This window comes from Mercenaria mercenaria, unplaced genomic scaffold (genome assembly GCF_021730395.1).
Source record: "Mercenaria mercenaria strain notata unplaced genomic scaffold, MADL_Memer_1 contig_4460, whole genome shotgun sequence".
Taxonomy (NCBI): Eukaryota; Metazoa; Mollusca; class Bivalvia; order Venerida; family Veneridae; genus Mercenaria; species Mercenaria mercenaria.
This window is the reverse complement of record NW_026462690.1, coordinates 47,015-67,984: the sequence shown is the minus strand read 5'-3', so window position 1 is coordinate 67,984 and position 20,970 is coordinate 47,015. Positions and strand designations below refer to the sequence as shown.

Genomic DNA, 20,970 nt, shown 5'->3' with positions numbered 1-20,970 from the left:
ATTCACAAACATTTATGCTAATATGAAAATGCGATACATTATGCATATGAAAATAATTCACGAAAGTATCGTATACGGAAGTAACTGGAATAAATTTGGACTATACCCTTCGGACGTTTACATGACTGTGCTGTCAAAAGGCCTCCCATGTGTTTACATATTTTGACAGGGCGAGTTGCTCTGGCAGAAACAACGGTAAGTGCAATTTTATAAATTAATTCTTTTGCAACGAGTTGAAAACAATGTTGATAATAAATCGTCTTTATTTCGAGAGCTGGAAACGATTTGCCTAGTGATTTAAACGTATGTCCAGGGCGGAGATTGTAGCATATGCATGCGTGTACTACTGACAGTACTGTCACAGAGTTTACTGAGTACCATTAGATGCAGAAGTAATGAATTGTTTCCATAGACATAAATCGATCAGAAGAGGTCATTGTCATAGCAGAAAAACGTTAATGTCCTTTTTTGCATTCAAATTGACGTACTTCGAAACTAAGACAGAAGACGGCTAGAAACCCTCTTCATAAAACATGTACATCATGATTTTACATGAGGCTATGAATAAAATAGCTATTAAGATTTCTTAAGTAATGTTATTTACCGTGCAATTTTTTCGCCTTGTGTTTGTTTCAGATGCATACCTGCACCATGGAAATAATGTAGATCTAATTTGTAAACTGTCGTGTAACCTGTGCTCGGCACGCACATTTCCTATCATGATGGCGACCAACAGTACAGAAATGTAAATGCCAAAATCCTATATAGAATCTACAATAATCTTGTTTGAAAAAGAAACGATGCTTGTAAGTAAGCAAACGAAAGGATACCTCTGCATAGATGACAAGATCAATGGTCTGAATGAAGCATGGTCATGCACTAAAAAATCAACAAATTTATACTTGTTGAATGACAATATATTTCTGTAACACCAGATTAACAGTTGGAACAATAATCATTGTTCATGGCATGCAAAAAAGTGAAGCTACATTACATAAATTCACTTTGTCATGATTCCATGTAATGTTACTTTCCATACACATTTTACTGTACTTATTTCAGACGAAGATGTAAATTGATCCAAAGAAATAATGAGACAGTGAATGCTGTAAATACCAAGAAGAAGATTGCCATATTTACATACCATTTTTATACAGGTAGGTGTCAGTGTTTTGAAAATAAATGTGACATTTAGCATTTGTAAACCAACTATAATAATTGATTAAGGCTTATGTATTTCTTAAAATTGTTTTGATATATTAAAAGTGTCAGCAACTATATTTTAAAGAGAAAACAGTTAATTGTGAAAGTAAAAAATATGTATATATTTATGTGTATCATGTTGGTCTTTTATTAAAGTTACAGTATAATATGATAAATTAAAAACCTTCAATGCAGCCTTATGGAGCTAAATTGGCTAGACCATGATCAGTAGACATCTAAAAGGTACAGGATATTTGCTGCTTTTATTAAATTCCTTCATGTATATACTAATTACCAGTTCAAATGAAACTTTGTACACAACATCAGCATGAAGTGGGCGGGACTATCAAGTTTGATTATTTGTTTCTTCAGTTAATATTGCATTTGTTAATTTTTGAATTATTACACTACTATTATATACAGCTACCTTGATACCTTGTGCATTAAAAATCATTCTGCAAATTCAATCAGATTCAAATAATCATGATATACTTCATGACCAGGCAGCAAACATACACATACTATAGTGAATTTTACACCTTGTGACCCTTTCCCTTTTTGGATTTTGAATTAAATATTACAGTATGTACTCAACTCCTCCCCCACTTTCTGTCCAATACCCTTTTTAGACTAAGCTTGATACACATCTTTACCATAAATGTCAGGGCCTTTATCTAGTAAAGAGACGTTATGCCCCCCCCCGTCCTTTTAGGATATAACTATTATATTTGTATTTAATGTACTCCTCTCCCCCTACAGTTTTCATACTGCTTCACAAAGGAAATGTAAGTTGAAATGAAATTATCAACATAAAGTGGACATACACATATTGCAATTCAATTTCAGGTTACTTTAAAATATCAGAAATACATTTTGTACATTGTGTAGGCCTACACACAATTTCAAACATTCAAGAGAAATAGTAAACATTACAGCAGGAAGTGATCATGCGCATAATGTTAGTTGAAAATGATTATGTATGAAGACATATAGACAAATACATATCATCTGTAAAAACACAAAGGTTTAGTCTTTATTTCTTGTGTGGGGTACTGTTTACCACTTCTTAAGTCATGACATATTATTAATAATATCTGTCAGACTGATATTGTTATAATTCTAAGATTGATAACATTTTATATTTTGTATTCTAGACTTTGAAGTTGTTGTGAACAAATGAAACATGTAGAATTTATTGTAGTGTAAAAATGACTAAATGTTCTCATTTCAGATGCTCATCCAAAGGACCACAAGTGACAGTGTTTGAAGCATATGTCAACAAAAAACTTTAGATGGATAAAAACAGAATGTACAATCATATTTACAGAATCAGAGAAATAGAAATATCAAGTATTAGGGAGAAAGGAAAATATGCATCTTATGCATGAAGAACATGCCTTAGATTAATTTGCAAAATACATTGAAATCTCACAATTACTAATGGATGTTAAGAAAGGTGTACTCTTTTGAAAAATATGTGTCCAGACAATACTGCAACAACATTGTTATAATCTTCAATTTTCTGAGCATAATACTACATAAAACTTGTAACATGGTTACATGAATGATACAAAATGTGTAATCATATTTCCAGACACAAATTGGGAGAATCAGAGATTAGGGGAAAAGAAATATTAGTCATGCATGAAAAACCTGCTTTGTAATGATTTACAAAATACTTTGAAACCTCACAGTTGTTAATGACATTATATATATATTGAAGATTAGAAACTTGCATTTTGATTAATTATCTACTGGCACAATATTTTTTTGAATTCACAGAGCATAGTTCTACGAGGGGTGTTTAATAAATACCCGGAAAAATGCTCTCATTTTTTTTATTTCTGGTCTCATTTTGCTAAAATTTGAAAATATGACAGATATGAACATACTGAATGCAAATACCTAAATTACAGATTTCAGAACATGCACAATATTTATCTGTCGTCTCCCAGGCAACGCCATCACCTCAAAAGCGGCCCAACGTCATTATGATGCTGTCATATCACACTCAATTAATCAATACAACTCGTGATTACCAATGATTCAATGTTTATCACCATTAAATGCATTTTTACACCTTCCTAAGAATAAATAAATACTGTTCATATGATGTTCCTGTCGTATTGAAGAAATTAACACTGAACTGATGCCCTATCAAGGAGCTCTTTAATTTATTAAATGTGACTGAGCGTTATTTTTCATGTCTGTAACACAAGTCGTCAGCAATATTCTCCTGACCACTTTTAAACGTCACGTCCCACTAATAAAATTTTGTTTTCTTCAGGGCATTGTCCCTTAAACCTTTTTCAGCATAGCATTTGTCCCTTTCCTTGATTTTCGATTCAGAACAAAAAATGTTGTCTCACATCTCCGTTCAACACTGATTTTCAAGCGACGACCAACTCAATATGCCTGCCAAATATTTTAATGATGTCACATTTATAATTTGACGTTGTTGGCGTAACGCTTACTTTTCATATCAATATTCATCCAATTTAAGAAAAGGTAGCTTGAAAAATAGGTAAGTGGCAAGTAATGTTTTAGCGCATGTAAAATAGATAAAGAGATAAAATTGGGCCGGATGACGTCACATGACATTGCCATGGGGACTCGCATTTACTTATTATTTATCCAAAGACAATCTAATTATGACAAATCAACTCAGTATTCCCTAGTCTACATTTTATAGCATTTTCATTTATTTTTGATGATATATGAAGAATTGAGAGCACTTTTCCGGGTATTTATTGAACGCCCCTCGTATATAAACAATGTAACTTTATAATCTAGTCCTGTTGAAAAAGTATAAGTATTTCCTACTTGTTTTATAGAAAACGTTTCATGATATTTCAATGTAAATGTGCTATTGATTTTTTTTTTGTGGTGTGGAAAGTGAGATTCAGATAATGTTTTTCTCATTGTCAGTAATTTTTCTATGATTCATCATTTAGTTGATTTTCAGATTACTTTGCACTGTTATTAAATGTTATAATTTGATGTAAATGTTGCAATTAAGTAGTCAAAAGCTAAATTTTTTCTGTATGTAACTTTTTTATGAATGTATTGTAGATCACAAAATTTATGACTCACACTTCTAGCCCTAAGCCAGTGTTATATAGAATCTCCCTTTAAACTGGTTTAAAATGAATACATCCCTTTAAACCAGTTTAGAATGAAACCAGCTTACTACGTTACGAAAACTTTTTAAATATAAACATACTTATTCCAAGATGTATGATAAACTCCTTTTATGTCTCCAGTGTTGAAGAACTAAACCCATACAGTTGCCATCAAATTCATAAAAAATATCTGTTGAAATCATCAATATGAAAGGGACATGAGAATTGCATCGGAACTTCTATGCCTAATCATTTTTTCTGGAGTTGTCCTTTTGGACTTACAAATAATTCATCACATTGTGAACTTAAGTCATACAGTTTTCATCCAACTAAATTGAAACTTGGTATACATCATCGGCATGAAGTAGATATTTACATTTTGCCCTGACTTTTATGATTGGTTATAGTGTCTACAGTTGTGGCCTTTCTTAAACGTTTTGTTACAACTATATTGTAGTTTCCTACATTTCAGTTCATTTCAGATAAAACTTGTTAACATCATTAACATTATGTAGACATGCGAATTTGTTCTTGGTTCAGCTGTTTTAGTTTTGTCTTTTTAGCTCATCTGATTTTTTGAAAAAAAAAAAAGATGAGTTATTGTCCTCACTTGATCGGCGTCGGCGTTGCCTGGTTAAGTTTTACGTTTAGGTCAGTTTTTGTCCTAAACTATCAAAGGTATTGCTTTGAAACTTGCAACACTTGTTCACCATCACAAGCTGACCATGTACAGCAAGAAACATAACTCTGTCCTGCTTTTTGCAAGAATTATGGCCCCTTTTGGACATAGAAAATATCAGATTTATTGGTTAAGTTTTATGTTTAGGTCAGCTTTTCTCCTAAACTATTCAAGCTATTGCTTTGAATCTTGCAACACTTGTTTACCATCAATAGCTGATCCTGTACAGCAAAAAACATAACTTCATCCTGCTTTTTACAAGAATTATGGCCCCTTTTGGACTTAGAAAATATCAGATTTCTTGGTTAAGTTTAATGTTTAGGTCAGCTTTTCTCCTAAACTATTCAAGCTATCGCTTTGAAACTTGCAACATTTGTTCATCATCATAAGCTGACCCTGTACATTAAGAAACGTAACTCCATCCTGCTTTTTTTAAGAATTATGGCCCTTTTTGGACTTAGAAAATCATGGGTAGGACAATTTTCTATTATACAAAAAAATCAGATGAGCGTCAGCACCCGCAAGGCGGAGCTCTTATTTACTTTATAACGTTATTGAGACGTTGGTGTACTATATCATTGAATGAAACCATTTCTGTCGACACCATTCTAGTTCCCTTAGCTACCTTTGTAAAGGAGTATTGTTAAACTGTACCGATATGGGACAATAACACTGTTAGAGTTTGGTTTCTTTTGTAGCACTTTATATACACAATTATGTATTGATAATATATACTTTGTGTGGGAATGTATGAATATTTTATACTGCAAAATAAAAGAGTCATCACGAATTACTTAACTTGTTGTCCCTTTCATCTTTTTTATCATTAGTAATAGCAGTCATTCACAGAAGTTGCTGTATACTAACACTTTCTGTTTGTGAATATGTTCTACCTTATTATTTGATATAAAAAGGTAATATTGTTTCCAATACTTTGTGTAAAAAGTGTCTTCAGTCTTGTACAGAAATGCAAAGTATTACAGGTTCATAAAGAGTAAAGCAGCTAGGCAGTCATGCAAAAAGTACTTTCAGTTTCAATTGTCCATATTTTGTATAAATGTTGTGATTTCGTGACTTCTTGGCAGTACTTGTTTATAAAAGCACTCGATGAATATGTAACTTATGTAGAGGAACAGCTAAACAATTAATGAAGTTCAGTTGGTTCCACACACTTATCCTGATATGCTTTTCAAAAACTTCTGAGATAAACCGGAAGGCTTTAAGAAGTAGTCCAAAGTAATGCATATGTTTTAACTGCGGAGTGTCCTGTATTCATCAAAGTTGCACCAAACTGTTTTGGCAATAATATTTTCTCAAAATCATACCAGAGGCCACCATTACGTACCTAGTTTTTATTTTTTTACCGAGAGAGAACACCCTGACTCCTACTCCCGATCGGAGCTATGCGTCCCGCCGGTGACACATTCGTTCTAAACTGGTGCCCCACTCCATTAAATAAAGATATTTCTAGATCCGGACCTGCCCTAAGGTATGATTAAGGCCTTTTAGGTCGCTGTCCTGTGCCCGAATAGCTTAACCTAACCTTTTGTATCGGAAACGCTATTTGCAATGTAAAATGTTTCTTATGCTTTCCAACAGATTCGTGGAAATAGCAAGGTGCACTAAACTATGTGAAAATGTTCAGACAGGTACTACTTTATATAGCTTGGACAAGTTTTACAAAATTTAAGTTTATCAACGACGTCAGCGGATATATTGAATTTGGTCTGTTGTCAGGCTTGAGATGAAGGCATGTGAAACACTTAAATGTGGGCCGTTATTCGCATAATTATATTTACTTGATATAATAGAGCTCCATTACGTTTGAATTGTTTAAATGGCTGCGATATGTATTTTGTACAGTAATTATCATTTCTGAGTATAGTAGATATGGTACCTAAAAATTTAAATTGCATCTGATCTTACATTCTGTTAAAAACTTAATACCGTAGGACCTCATTTATATAATGGTTTAACTTTCATACTTTCATACTAGTCTGGTAGTCAAATTATTGAAAAGACGTAATGGCCTTGAAAGTAACAATTTTTTTAGAAAATTTGGAATGATAACGCATTTATCAAATTAAATAGAACGTTTGGAAAAGGAAGATAGTTCAGTGAAGCAAATGATTTAGACACTTAAACACATAACTAACTAATTTCATTTCTTTTTTTGAGTCGCCGTGTATAGAAACATTGCTAAAATAACATTTATATTTCCCTGTGTTGATTTCATTTTGTTTTAAATTTGTTGTTATTAGGCCAAGAACCATTATATCTAGGTAAACATGTTATTCTCAAATAATTATAAAATGCGCACACACTAATAAAAAATGATACTCTGTTTCAACTTGATTCATATATTTAACATTTAATTCAAAAAGGTTGGTTTTGTTCAACATTTCTAAATCTACCCTCTTCAATGGCTAATTTATGTGAGGAGCATCTTAATCTTGATAACGCTAGAGGATGTTGTACATTATTAACACAAACTAGATATTTCTCTTGAGAAAATTACTGTTGAAATAAATTGTAACTTTCCAATTTAGAGAAGGTATTAAGTGCTGCACACCATTGTTGCAATTGTTGATCAAATATTCTTTGTATAATATTTAAGACATGGGTATTTGTATAAATTTCTAAGTTTGACAAGATTTTATTTTTTACATTTTTCGACCAATCATTTATCAGATTTCCATTTGTGTCTTTCAAGAATATACTGATCAAGTAGTATTTTGGAAAGACAGACGGTCAATGTTGTGCAATCATGCAGCCACCTCTCAAGAAAAACCATTGTTCTAATATTGCCAAAAGCCTACATTGAGATAACAGAGCAAGGATACTTTAAAATGCAGGTCACCTTGGTTCAAAGGCCAGTTTTTTCTTTGTTTTATTTTTGCCTCATTATTAGGTGACATCTGTAAAAGGTTTGACTATAATTATGAATATCAAACATCAAACACATAAATGCTTAACTTAAAAACATAATCAAAGTAGATCTTTAAACTTAAAAGTATGAGACACTGTTTATGGATGTTAGTGTTCCATACGTAGGTACTGTGTAATAAGGTTGGTGTTGATTACCGAAAGAGTAATGTAGTATGTTTAAACAAAATAATATCCCTATGGATAATATGTGCAATTTTCCACTCAGGTTTCAAATATAATGAGTTAATTAAATGCTGATGATATTAGTAATAACAATGATGTTACATATTCTAGTTGGTAAAAACACACACTACTAATATTCTATTGTTGTTAAATATCGATGATATTATTTATTTTCTACATTTTCAACCCCCTTCCGTTGTATGGTTAAAGTAGTATATTTTATACCGGTTTATCAATACAAAAACACAAGTCTCCTTTATCTTATTTTGTCCTGTTAATTTACATTTTCTTATTATGATAATTATATTTAATGAAAATCCAAGACTTACATAAATAATAGATACAGTTTTTCAAATAAATAATTTAGATATATCATTGATTAATTACCTCCCTTTATTTTTTTAAATTTCTAAATGGAAACCTAAAGTGCTTAATGATATAGTGGATTAGGGTACAGAGGATAGGTTGATAAATTTTGTATTTAGACCAGAATTATTGTATAAATTTTCATATCATTCTTTTACTAGCATGCAGACAGACATTCTGACATACATTTTATATGTTTGCTTGTTCTGCTATTTTTCATATGTCAACAAATAAGACTATCCTTTACTGACTAAATCAGTGTATATGTAACATGAAAAGGGAAACCTTTTTTTCTGGGGCATTCATCAAACTGAAAACGAAAGGAATTTCCAAAGTGATGTCCGACACAAATTGCTTTCTTTTCTGCACTTATATTTATTTCCTGCTTCTTTATTCTATTGAAACTTATTTTTCTTGTTTTTGTTGTTTAATCTGATTCCATTTTTATTGGCCAGAGAAGACATTTAAAATAAAAATTTGAAATTTTGCAAATCGAAAGGAAAATATCTTCATTTATGACAAACACTGCCCATTGCACTCACATAAAGCCATCACAAATACTCCGTCTGTGGGCGCGTTGAATTATTCTGACTTTTCGTAATAATAATATGAATCCTCCAAATTTGCCCAGAACTGCAGATTTTGTAGACTGTTGGTGTACACCAAGAACTTGTATTAAAAATTTTAAATGAACGTTTTCAATGCCAGTTGCTTTACAAATACCCAATGCCTCTGATCCATATATAAGTGTTACAGATGTGGCTTTCGTGTTTTGTATATATCTGTTAATGTTGTTTATGAATGTTCTATCTGGTGTTTGGGTTCTTAGATGGGCTAACGGCGAGTAATGACAATTGGAAATATATATGAAATAATATATATTTAATGTTAATAAAGATGGCATGTACGTCAATGATATGTACAATATCAATCAATGGCGACTCTGATTTGACATTTATAATAAATGTAAACAATAACAAATATGGTGGATGGATGCTAATAATAAATTTAATAAAGACATGTAGATAGGACATATAAAGGTATTTAAATGCATTAATTACACAACAGAATTACATCAAAGTATACATAATTATAGAAAAAATGTATAATAAAGACGATGCAATATAAATTACCTGGAAATATATATGAAATGATATATATTCAATGTAAATACAAGAGCTCGTCGAACACGAAATGCCCCCCTTGATGCATTCAGTAATTGCACAAGGAACAAAAATTATATGCTCACTGTAAACAAAAGTTCTACCATTCTGGTTTAATCTGACCTTGACCTTTAACCTATTAACCTAACAAGAGATTACAGAGTGATCTTGGCGCCATCCACTGAGCCATTTTTTGTTTCATATTTCAAGACTAGCTCAAGGTCAAAATCAATGTCAAATTTAATTTCGGTACAAAACAATGTGTATGTGGTCCAAATTTGAAAGCTGTGGCTTGAGAAATGTGAAAGCAGATCACTAGATCAATTTCAAGGTCAAAGTTCATTTCGGTTGACAGAACTATGCATGTGCTTCAAATTTGAAGGTTGTAGCTTGAGAAATGTGAAAGTATGTAATAGGTAAAACTCAATGTCAAATTTCAATTCAGAACACAAAAATATACATGCGGTCCAAATTTGAAGCCTGTAGCTTCAGAAATGTGAAAGTAGGTCACTATGTCAATCTCAAGATCAAAGTTCATTTCGGAACACAAAACTATGCATGTGGTTCAAATTTGAAGGCTGTAGCTTGAGAAATGTAAGAGTAGGTCACTAGGTCAAAATCAAGGTCAAATTTCATTTCGGAACGCAAAACTATGCAAGTGGTCCAAATTTGAAGCCTGTACCTTCAGAAATGTGAAAGTAGGTCACTAGGTCAATCTCAAGATCAAAGTTCATTTCAGTACACAAAACTATGCTTGTGGTTCAAATTGGAAGGCTGTAGCTTGAGAAATGTAAAAGTAGGATACTAGGTCAAAATCAAGGTCAAATTTTATTTTGGAACAAAAAACTATGCATGAGGTCAAAATTTGAAGCCTGTACCTTCAAAAATGTGAAAGTAGGTCACTAGATCAATAACAAGATCAAAGTTTTTTTTCGGTACACCGACCTATGCATGTGGTCCAAATTTAAAGGCTGTAGCTACAGAAATGTGAAAGTAGGTCACTAGGTCACTAGGTCAAAATCAAGGTCAAATTTTATTTTGGAACAGAAAACTATGCATGTGGTCCAAATTTGAAACCTGTACCTTCAAAAATGTGAAAGTAGGTCACTAGGTCAATAACAAGGTCAAAGTTTTCTTCGGTACCAAACCTATGCATGTGGTCAAAATTTGAAGGCTGTAGCTACAGAAATGTGAAAGTAGGTCACTAGGTCAAGATCAAGGACAACTCATGTGGTCCAAATTTGAATGATGTAAGTTATGGACATGAAGGCTCTATGTTTTTCCCTATATAAGTCTATATGAACCATATGACCCCTGGGGCGGGGCCATATTTGACCCTAGAGGGATAATTTGAACAAACTAGGTAGAGAACCACGAAATGATGCTACATTACAAAATATCAAAGCCATAGTCTTTGTGGTTTGGACAAGAAAATTTTCAAAGTTTTGCCCTATATAAGTCTATGTAAACCATGTGACCCCCAGGGCGGAGCCATATTTGACCCTAGGGGAATAATTTGAACAATCTTAGTAGAGGACCACTAGATGTCATATACAAAATATCAAAGCCCTAGGCCCTGTTGTTTTGGACAAGTGTTTTTTCAAATTTTTTTTCCGATATAAGTCTATATAAACCATGTGACCCCCGGGGTGGGGCCATATTTGACCCCAGGGAAATAATCTGAACAATCTTGGTAGAGGACCACTTGATTTTGCTACATACCAAATATCAAAGCTCTAGGCCCTATGGTTTTGGACAAGAAGATCAGAAACCGTTTTTACTGTTCCTGGCCAATGTGACCTTGACCTTTGACCTAATGACCCAAAATCAACAGGGGTCATCTGCTGGTCATGGCCAACCTAACTATCAATTTTCTTGACACTAGGCCCAAGCGTTCCAGAGTTATTACCTGGAAAACATTTTAGTGTTCCTGGTCACTGTGACCTTGACCTTTGACATTCTGACCTTAAAATCAACAGGAGTCATCGGCTGGTCATGACCAACCTTCCTGTCAACTTTCGTGACCCTAGACTTAAGCGTTCTTGAGTTATCATCCGGAAACCGTTTTACTCTTTAGGGTCACTGTGGCCTTGACCTTTAACATACTGACCTTAAAATCAAAAAGTGTCATCTGCTGGTCATTACCAACCTTCCTATCAACTTTCATGATCCTAGGCCCAAGTGTTCTTGAGTTATCATCCGGAAACCGTTTTACTATTCAGGGTCACTGTGACCTTGACCTTTGACATACAGACCTCAAAATCAATAGGGGTCATCTGCTGGTGATGACCAACCTCCGTAATAACTTTCATGATCTTAGGCCCAAGCATTCTTGAGTTATCATCCGGAAACGGATTGGTCTACATTCCGACGACCGACCGACCGACCGACATCTGCAAAACAATATACCCCTCCTTCTTCGAAGGGGGGCATAATAAAGATGGCATGTACGTCAATGATATGTACTGTACAATATCAATCGATGGCGACTCATATCGATTGGCCGATACAGTCCGGTAATTTGCATACCAAATATAAAGTGCACAGGTCAGATAAGTAAACCAGAGGTATTACCTGATACGGCATCCTAGGTACGATGCTACGGCTTACAACTACAGATGCATGATGTTACTACAGCTTGCTACTCTGCTTTTGGAGTTGAAACAAGTGCATTTGGTGAGTAATAAAACGAAGTCATAAGATCTTTTCAAGAGTTTAATTATGAATGCTATCAAGTAAAATATTAACCTGTAACATAAGGATCGTTAAAACCATACTACATGTATCAATTAATCTAATCTTTTCTGTGACATTCAAAGCAATTATATCAAATAAAATAAAGAATTCATAGAGTAAAGTGCCTTAGATGCAAACCATTTTTTTTCTATAAATATTAACATCGAAAGAAAAAACTTTGGAAAAGCGCCAGTCGAAAGGATGGATTAATACCTGTTGCCTTTTGCACAGTAAATGGGCCATTTAAAAATAAAGCATGTAATATCCTGTTTCTTAAAAAAGAAAAAGTTTCTATAACCATTTGTTTAGTTTGATATGTTTGACCTTATCACCAAGTAAATGTTTCCGAAAGTTTTTTCAATTGGATTACCAGAAAAAAATTGCAGCCAAATTAGTACCTGAAAAAATACCTGTAATGCGTTAGCATCTTCATTTTACTCCTTTTTTAAATAGAAAGTTCTATTTCCCAAGTGAACAAATCACATTAATTATTTAGAAAGAAGAAGCAAAACTTAATAAAACATTGTTTCCGATGCAGTTTTGCATACTGATTATGAAAAAGGTAAAAATAAGTAATATGCTTTGTTTTAAAGAAAATATTTACTAACACGTAAAGTTATCTGTAACATCCGCCCCCCTATGCATGACACCTAAAATGATAATACATGTAGTTTGTTTTCATTAAAAGATAGCAGTTTAAAAAAAAAATGAAAAAAAATGCATATTTTGGAGGAAAATTTATTTTTTTATTTAAATGATGAAAATTTGTGTAAAGAGTACGATTTTGAACAGTATGTTCACACAGATAAGCAAGAAACAACAACAAAAACAACAACAGAAAAAAAAAACATCAGAAATTTAAATTACAAAAATGTCTTCATTATATGCCTACAAAATAAGGGGACGGATGTTACAACGGGAAGTATGTTACATTATTTTTATGTTGAAGAATTTTTCAATTTAATTTTTCATACTTATATATATTAAAGACATGCAAGACTTTCCTATGAATTTATAGGATATGAATATCCGTTAGTTTAGTCATTAAATAAGGAAAAAGTTTCAAAATTTATTAGGGGAAGAAAGAGTAGTAGATTAATAGGCGTTAAGAACACCGATTAGTTATACAAACACTGGACTTATCTAGCATGAATTAATAAACTTATTACTACCACCTCATAACATTTGAGGTCAAAGGACATTTTTATTACCTAATTAAATTATAGTTAACTATAAATGGACCCTGATCTTGTTCATGTAAAAACAATGCTAGAATCTTAACGAGCTTTGAGTAGACAAATGGGTCTCTAAAGGAGGGGGAAGAGATACCTGTCGGAATAAGAAAAATAGAAAAGTTACCAGAGCTTAATTAAATAGATTGCTAAGAGCTTATAAATTCATATGTTTGGATAAAAAGAAAACAACAGTATTTTCACTCAAATATAAACCAACAAGCTAAAAGAGAAAAAGAGACGTCAGAGAGAAAAAACTGAAACTAAATAAGGTAGCCAGAGAGAAAAACTGAAACTAAAAAAGGTATTATATTGAAATATGAAAATTAACTTAATTCAATGATATTTGTAATTGAATTCTAGATAAATTCAAATATTTTTAAACACACTAAATGTTCAATGGTGTTTAGTAAATATGCCCTTAGCCTCAAGTTCGTGTGAGAAATTAAGTAATTAAATGACCTGCCAAGTACGGAATGTGCTGAACTAACCGACTTGATAAGACTGAAATATTGTTGAAACAGGGAGTTAAACTCAAAATAACAAACAAACAATCAAAAGTCTGGTAGAATGGTCTTCTGGAAGATCAAAATATATCCAAATATGTACATCCGGAAATGACCATAACAAGTACTGGTAAACGGCTGAGGTCTGTAACGTCTGCCCGGGAACTTTGTGGGTTGGTTAAATAAGAGAAGCGTCGCGGGCCAGGGGTAGACCAAAGTTCGTTGGTTGGAATTCCGTCAGAGACGAGTTTCTTCCACGTCCTCTGCAGTCCCTAAATCGGCGCGAGAACTGGAAACCCAGAAAGCAGCAAGTGTGATTAATATACTTTGCAAAAGCATGTTTCATAACCGATATAAAATAAATACATTTAAGCTAAACCCGCCGTGTAAAACAGAAAGGTTGCTGAATATGACGTTAAAATCAACAAAAGAACATCAATATTCGAAATTCGCCATTTGAAATAAGTTATTGCAAAAATCTGAAGTATATTTAAAAGATTACTTTTAGTAAACATCCAGTGGGGATAAATCATTTTTAAAGAAAAATTAGAAGGAATTGCGTAAACTTCATATTGCGCTATGATCACTTAGCGCACTATAATAGGCAGAATATCGATAGACATTTTTCATTTTTGGGCATTCTCTAAAGTAAAAAGTAAAATTGCCAGTTTACTTTTTAAAATATATATTTTTTTAAATTTAATATGTCCAGACAGAATCTTAAATACATTCTTCCTGCATTTTTAATTTTTTAAAAAAGACCAACAATAACGAAAATAACGGATGTTGAAACGCTGAAGCCATTTTTCTCAAAATGGAAAATGGATATTGTTTGCTATAAAACGCAAACGGTGTACAAAATCTACTGAATGAATAAATTTGTAAACATATTTTTCCGATAACAGTATAGTCATAAGTAAACAAGATAGACGAGACTCTATATTTAGCAAGTAGGTTACTTAATTTCAAGATAAACATTTAAAGTATATATTCGCTAACGGACAAGGAAGTTATCATTTAAAATGAGAGATAGGGCAGTATGAGAGGATAATGTTTTATAAGATGTGTTTTAGATTGTGTGTTATTCTGTTCTTTGGTAAGTACAATTTCGCTGTATCATTCACATTTTATTGAAACATCGTAAATATAATATCGCAGTATCCTAAAACCTAGACAAATGCATTATTTAAGTGAAAGAATTTAAATACTATAGTTCTCTTCATCTTTTTCATTTTTCTTAATTGCATACCATGCAAAAGACAACAATGCAGTATATATTATCTAAAAGCTACCTTTTTATTGACATGTGTGTACAATTTCTTAACATGTCAATTTTCTGACTGGACAAATGTTGGGTATTGAGAAATATATGATGCACAAAACACACGAAAATCAATTGAAGTGCCTTTATAGCATTGAAATAGTAAGCAACCATACATAACGTGCCTTTAGTTTAATGTAAAATCCCTAATATTAGACAATGTACTATTTTAGCAGTAAATATGGGGGTAACTATTGCTATTCAGCCAGAATCATTTTCTTTTAACAATAAAAATACTTACTAAGCTTTGTTTTTACTTAAAGACATATATGCTATGTTGTAATCGTACTTCATTCGTTTAGGTCCAGTTTATGTTAAACATTTTCTTGGTTTCATAAGAATGTGATCATCATCCTACCGTCTGAATACCTGTTCATTTGTATATAATTTACAACACATACGAGGAGCATTTACAAAGTAGTGGCAACAGTGGCGGACTATCCATAACTCAATCATTTTCCATGAAATGACTGTGAGACTTTCAAAGTACTCTCCACTTTACGATACACACTTTTCTAGGCGCAGAAGCTACTCAGAAAATGCATTTTGAAAGCGTTCATAAGGTATATGGTTTATACATTTGTATAGAGCGCTTCCAACGGCGCTGCGCGTTTCGAAGCGGTTAGGCCTTAAGCATGATTGAATGTACTGGTTCAGCCCAAAGGGGAGATATCAGGACTTTAAGGCGGGTGTGGTAAAACCACAATATAATCGTCCTGGAAGTATTTCTATACTAAGTCTGAACGATGGGCTGGGTTGTCGTCACGTAGCAGCTTGGTGCAATTGATGCCCCTGTCCTTGGTGCTTTGCTGTGTAGTGGTCGAGAAGATAAGGATCTTTGTTAAATGTACCACTACTGTGTTCCGAGACAGGGACGCGAGTCACGATTCTATTTGAGTCTAAGAACAGGGCATGCTCCATCAAGCAGTGACGGGTCTCTCGTGATTTTCTACTACCCACATTTTATTATTTTCTTCAGTGTAAGGCTCAAAAAAGTACAGCCACGTCTAATCACCTGTAAAAATTTCTTTGATACGCCTGGATTCCTTGTTTTTTACATATGACGAGCAGGATGGAAGCTTTTCCTACCCTCTCTTTCTTTTTCTCAGGGGTCATTAAATGCGGTATCCAGCGTGCTTACACTTCTACAGGTTTAGCCTACTTTAGAATCAGAAAATCCGATGACGAATTACGGCCCGACATACCCCAACATCCCTTTTAGCTCCACTGTGCATCTTTTATCTTCCTTGATTATTACTTTCACAGCAGCAATGTCTTTGTCAGACGCAGCAGAGGATGCCCAGTACGAGCCTAATCGTTGGTGCTTGTTCTCCCCTCATTAAAGAGAGATAACCATCGGGAAATTGTACGGTATGGCATCGCACTATCCTCGTACACTTTGTCGAAGCATGCTTTAACTTCTGATGCGCCGATGCCAAGCAGTCCGCGTATCTTAAAATATGCCATATGTTCTTCGCGAACATTGCAGCTAGATTCAGCTTTTGTACGAAATGTTAGGCCCACTTCTGGTCAGTTTGAAAGAATCAATAGTCTTTCCATTGATATGCCACGCTCGTTAGTGCACGTGCAAATGGTGCAAATACTGTTCAACTACCAATTGCCTACAAACTTTACTGTCATTTATTGACTCTCGTATTCGAGCAAGAAACCACAAGGGAAATATCTTTATACTCAGTTTTCTAATAATCACATTGAGTATTACATAATATAGCTCAAAATCAATTTTCAATCTTTTGTTTAAGATGTTGCTATTCTTGACAAACTATCTCGTATTGTGGCTGGTGAACTTAACAATTAATGTGTGGTTAAGGTTGCAGATATCAAATCACTTGTACATATCCTCAGTTTGTTCGAAGCCCAAAAAGTCCTGTTAGCCATCCACCTGGTCAGTGTTTCTACCGCTTAAAATATTATCCGGAGGGATTTTCCTACAAATTTAAACTGGAAAGTCGAAGTATGTCTTGAACTGTGCGAATGAATATTTTAAACACCCATGTACAGGATAAAACTGTCTATGCGATCTCGACCATGTATCAGATAAAATTACATACTGGTTAATCGTTAACCTTTTCTGTTCGTGAAATATGTCAACTATATTTCCGCTTGAACTATTCGACTTGTCAGATTTCCCGGGAGCACAGAGTAAAATAAACACGGACAAAACCATGCATTGCAAGGAAGGATCACAACAAATTGAACTGTAGTGGAGAGATATAGCAACAAAGCCTTTATAAATATGTAGTCCATTATTAACTCCGCGAATACTATGTTGGGAAATATTGAAGAGTATTTAGATACCAGATGCTGTTCAGTTTATATGTTCGAACAGTCCAATTTATTGAAAATCAGTACATGTTGAACTCATTTTACAGTATCACATATCACAACAGTAATCTTAAAGTGCCGTGCGGCGGCTATAAAATGTCTCCCCATACTTGGATTCAGTGTTGTTATGTTTTCTGGTCCATTGGTCTCATGGAGCACATTCAACATTATGTGTAATAGAGTTAAGCTCAAGGGGGCGTGAGAGATGTTGCACATTCATTGTCTCTCATGAACAGACTCAATGAAACCTAGTATGCTATTATTCTTCTTGGTTGCATTATTTGCTTCCAAAGGATCTTTTTTACAGATTTTATGAACTATCAAACAGAAATCTTTACGTATCGTGTAGCGGCTGTAAAAAGTCTCCCCGGGTTTTAATTCAGTGTTGTTATATTTTCTGGTCCTTTGGTATCATGGAGTACATCCAACATATGTGAAATAGACTTACGCTTAGGTCGATGCTAGGGGACGTGAGAGGTATTGCACATTTCATTACCCCTCATGAACAGACTCAATCCTATTGAGTCTGCTATTATTCTTCATAGGCGCCAACTATGACCTAAAATTGTGTCGGTGCGACGTTTAAAGTCCAACAAAATAGATAAATGAATTTAAGATGGTTTTCAAGAAAAGTTTATATATATTTTAAAACCTGTGACATTGAATTTCTAATTTACAATGTACACATTTTATCATTTGCACAAGTTTCTAAAATGACTATTTGGTATGTACTTAAATTTACGAAGTTTATCTCTTCTCTCCTGCAAATATTCCAGACAAGTTCTTAAATTTAAGTAAGACATGTTAAATGTGTGTATTTTCAGATGTATAAAATCTTGTTCGTAAATTTACAGGTATAATCTAAAACAAGATACTTTGGAAGCTTAGGATGCAACCAAGCAAAATAATACTAGACACGGATTGACTGCGACACAGCCCTCATACAGGCTTAAGCAAAATTCTATTATAGTTAAACTGAATGTTCCCAATGATCCAAAAGGACCAAACATTATAACAACACTGAGCCCAAGTAGCAAGAGACTCTTTACAGTCGCCAGATTGCATTAAAAGATTGTTGTTATAATAGTTAAAACCCGTGAAAAAGATCCTTTTGAAGCATAGATCGTAACAAAGCAACATAATAGCAGACTCGGTCTGTTGAGTCTGCCCATAAAAGATAATGCAATGAGCAGCACACCTCACGCACGGACAAACAACCAGGACCTACTTCAGCGGAAAATATACTAGAAAATATATCAACACCAAGTCAAGGTGTCCGTGTTTTTCAACTTTTAATATTGATATTTTGTGATTTTAGTTAGTTCGTACAGCTACGAAGTATGAAAAGTGATGTTCGTTACTTAATATATTATATTATTATTATTATTATACCAGATTTATATAGCGCCCTTTTCATGATCAGTTTCACGTTCAAAGGCGCTTTACATAGTTCAAATGCAGCCACACAGGGCGCATAATTCATCCTCTACTAGTACAGACACAGAGCGATCTGACCAGAGGGACAGAGTGAGACAAAGCCCCCGCGACAGAGAGATCAGAAATCAGATACAGGCTTGTCCGGCTAACTTAGCCTAGCTCGTTGCAAATAGACAGCCTGGTTCTTTAACGTGCCCAGTGAATAGCACTGATACACGCAACGATTGCCTGGGTTCTTGACCAGTACACCTCTAGTTGGGTGGGAAACACTGAAAAGCGTTTCTGAAAATTCCCGAGTAGCTGCCGGGGATCGAACCCCCGACCTCAGGATTGGAAGGCCAGTGTGCAAACCACTGAGCTATCCGTCCACCCTTATATACATGTATAATATACATGTATAAATAAATTTACAAACTGCTGTTTTGAGTTAATAATGTTTTTATCGTATTTACAAAATCAAGTATATGAAGGTTTTCAAATGTTTTTTACAATAGACAATCATTATCAGAGCTACATCGTAAATTTACAAAGTCTTGATATAATTGTTATTGCACATTCTTATTTTTCAAATTTTATTATGATCGTAAATATAGTCCACCGTTTTACCTCATTCAATGTATTATAGGTTCTTCAGATATTTGTATTAATTGTTAATTTCTACATTTGAAACATATTATTAGAAGTTCGTAAATTTACGAATGGGAATATATAAAGTAGATTACCTGTTTGACTTCGAAATCTTTGAACAAACTAATTAAAAAACAGCCTTTTCTTATATTTACTGGCTTGAAAGTATTCGATTAGTTCATTAATTACTCCACTTGGCTCAACAAGGAGATATCAAAATTACAGCACGTCAATAAAAATGACTACTCGGGAATTTTCAGAAACGCTTTTCAGTGTTTCCCACCTAACTAGAGGTGTACTGGTCAGGAACCCAGGCAATCCTTGCGTGTATCAGTGCTATACACTGGTCACGTGAAAGAACCAGGCTGTCTATACGCAACGAGCTAGGCTAAGTTAGCCGGAAAAGCCTGTATCTGATTTCTTATCTCTCTGTCGTGGGGGCCTTGTCTCACTCTATCCCTCTGGTCAGATCGCTCTGTGTCTGTACTAGTAGAGGATGAATAATGCGCCCTGTGTGGCTGCATTTGAACTATGTAAAGCGCCTTTGAACGTGAAATTGATCATGAAAAGGGCGCTATATAAATCTGGTATAATAAAAATAATCTCTTCTCTATTAATCCTGTAAAGACATAACAAAGTGGCGACGAGGATAAGTGGAATTACATTCAAATTTTTAATTTAATTTAATGAATTGATAAAATGAATGGATATATTGGAAAAAATTGAGCCATATGATGAAAACATTGACTCGTGGATTTCGTACGAGGAGAGACTTGTGTAATACTTTTCGGTGAATGATATCGAAGACGAAAAACGAGTTTCTGCCCTTCTTACATTAATCGGTGGAAAAACTTATAGTTTATTACGAAACTTATGTTCGCCGATGAAACCAGCAGACAAGTCGTATGATGAATTGACAACACTATTAAAGGAACATTTGGCACCAAAACCGTTAGTTATCGCCGAGTGATTTAGATTTCATTAAAGACATCAGGGTACAAGTGAAAGTGTGCATGATTAAATAGCTGTTTTACGGAAGTTAGCAGAGCACTGTTATTTTGGTGATACGCTAAATGATACCTTGAGGGACAGATTTGTGTGCGGTTTGAGGGAAGAAAATA

General features: G+C 33.9%; 1 protein-coding gene across 1 annotated transcript in view; it reads left to right on the top strand.

Annotated features, from left to right (window-relative positions):
• Positions 1 to 15,083: 15,083 nt before the first annotated feature.
• The window catches only part of LOC128553898 (uncharacterized), a 43,212-nt gene continuing 37,325 nt past the window's right edge, over positions 15,084 to 20,970 (top strand). Inside the window, exon 1 of the mRNA XM_053535100.1 lies at positions 15,084 to 15,214. Coding sequence (XP_053391075.1) covers positions 15,169 to 15,214 — 46 coding nt within the window. The 5' untranslated portion in view covers positions 15,084 to 15,168. The remainder of the gene's footprint in view (positions 15,215 to 20,970) is intronic.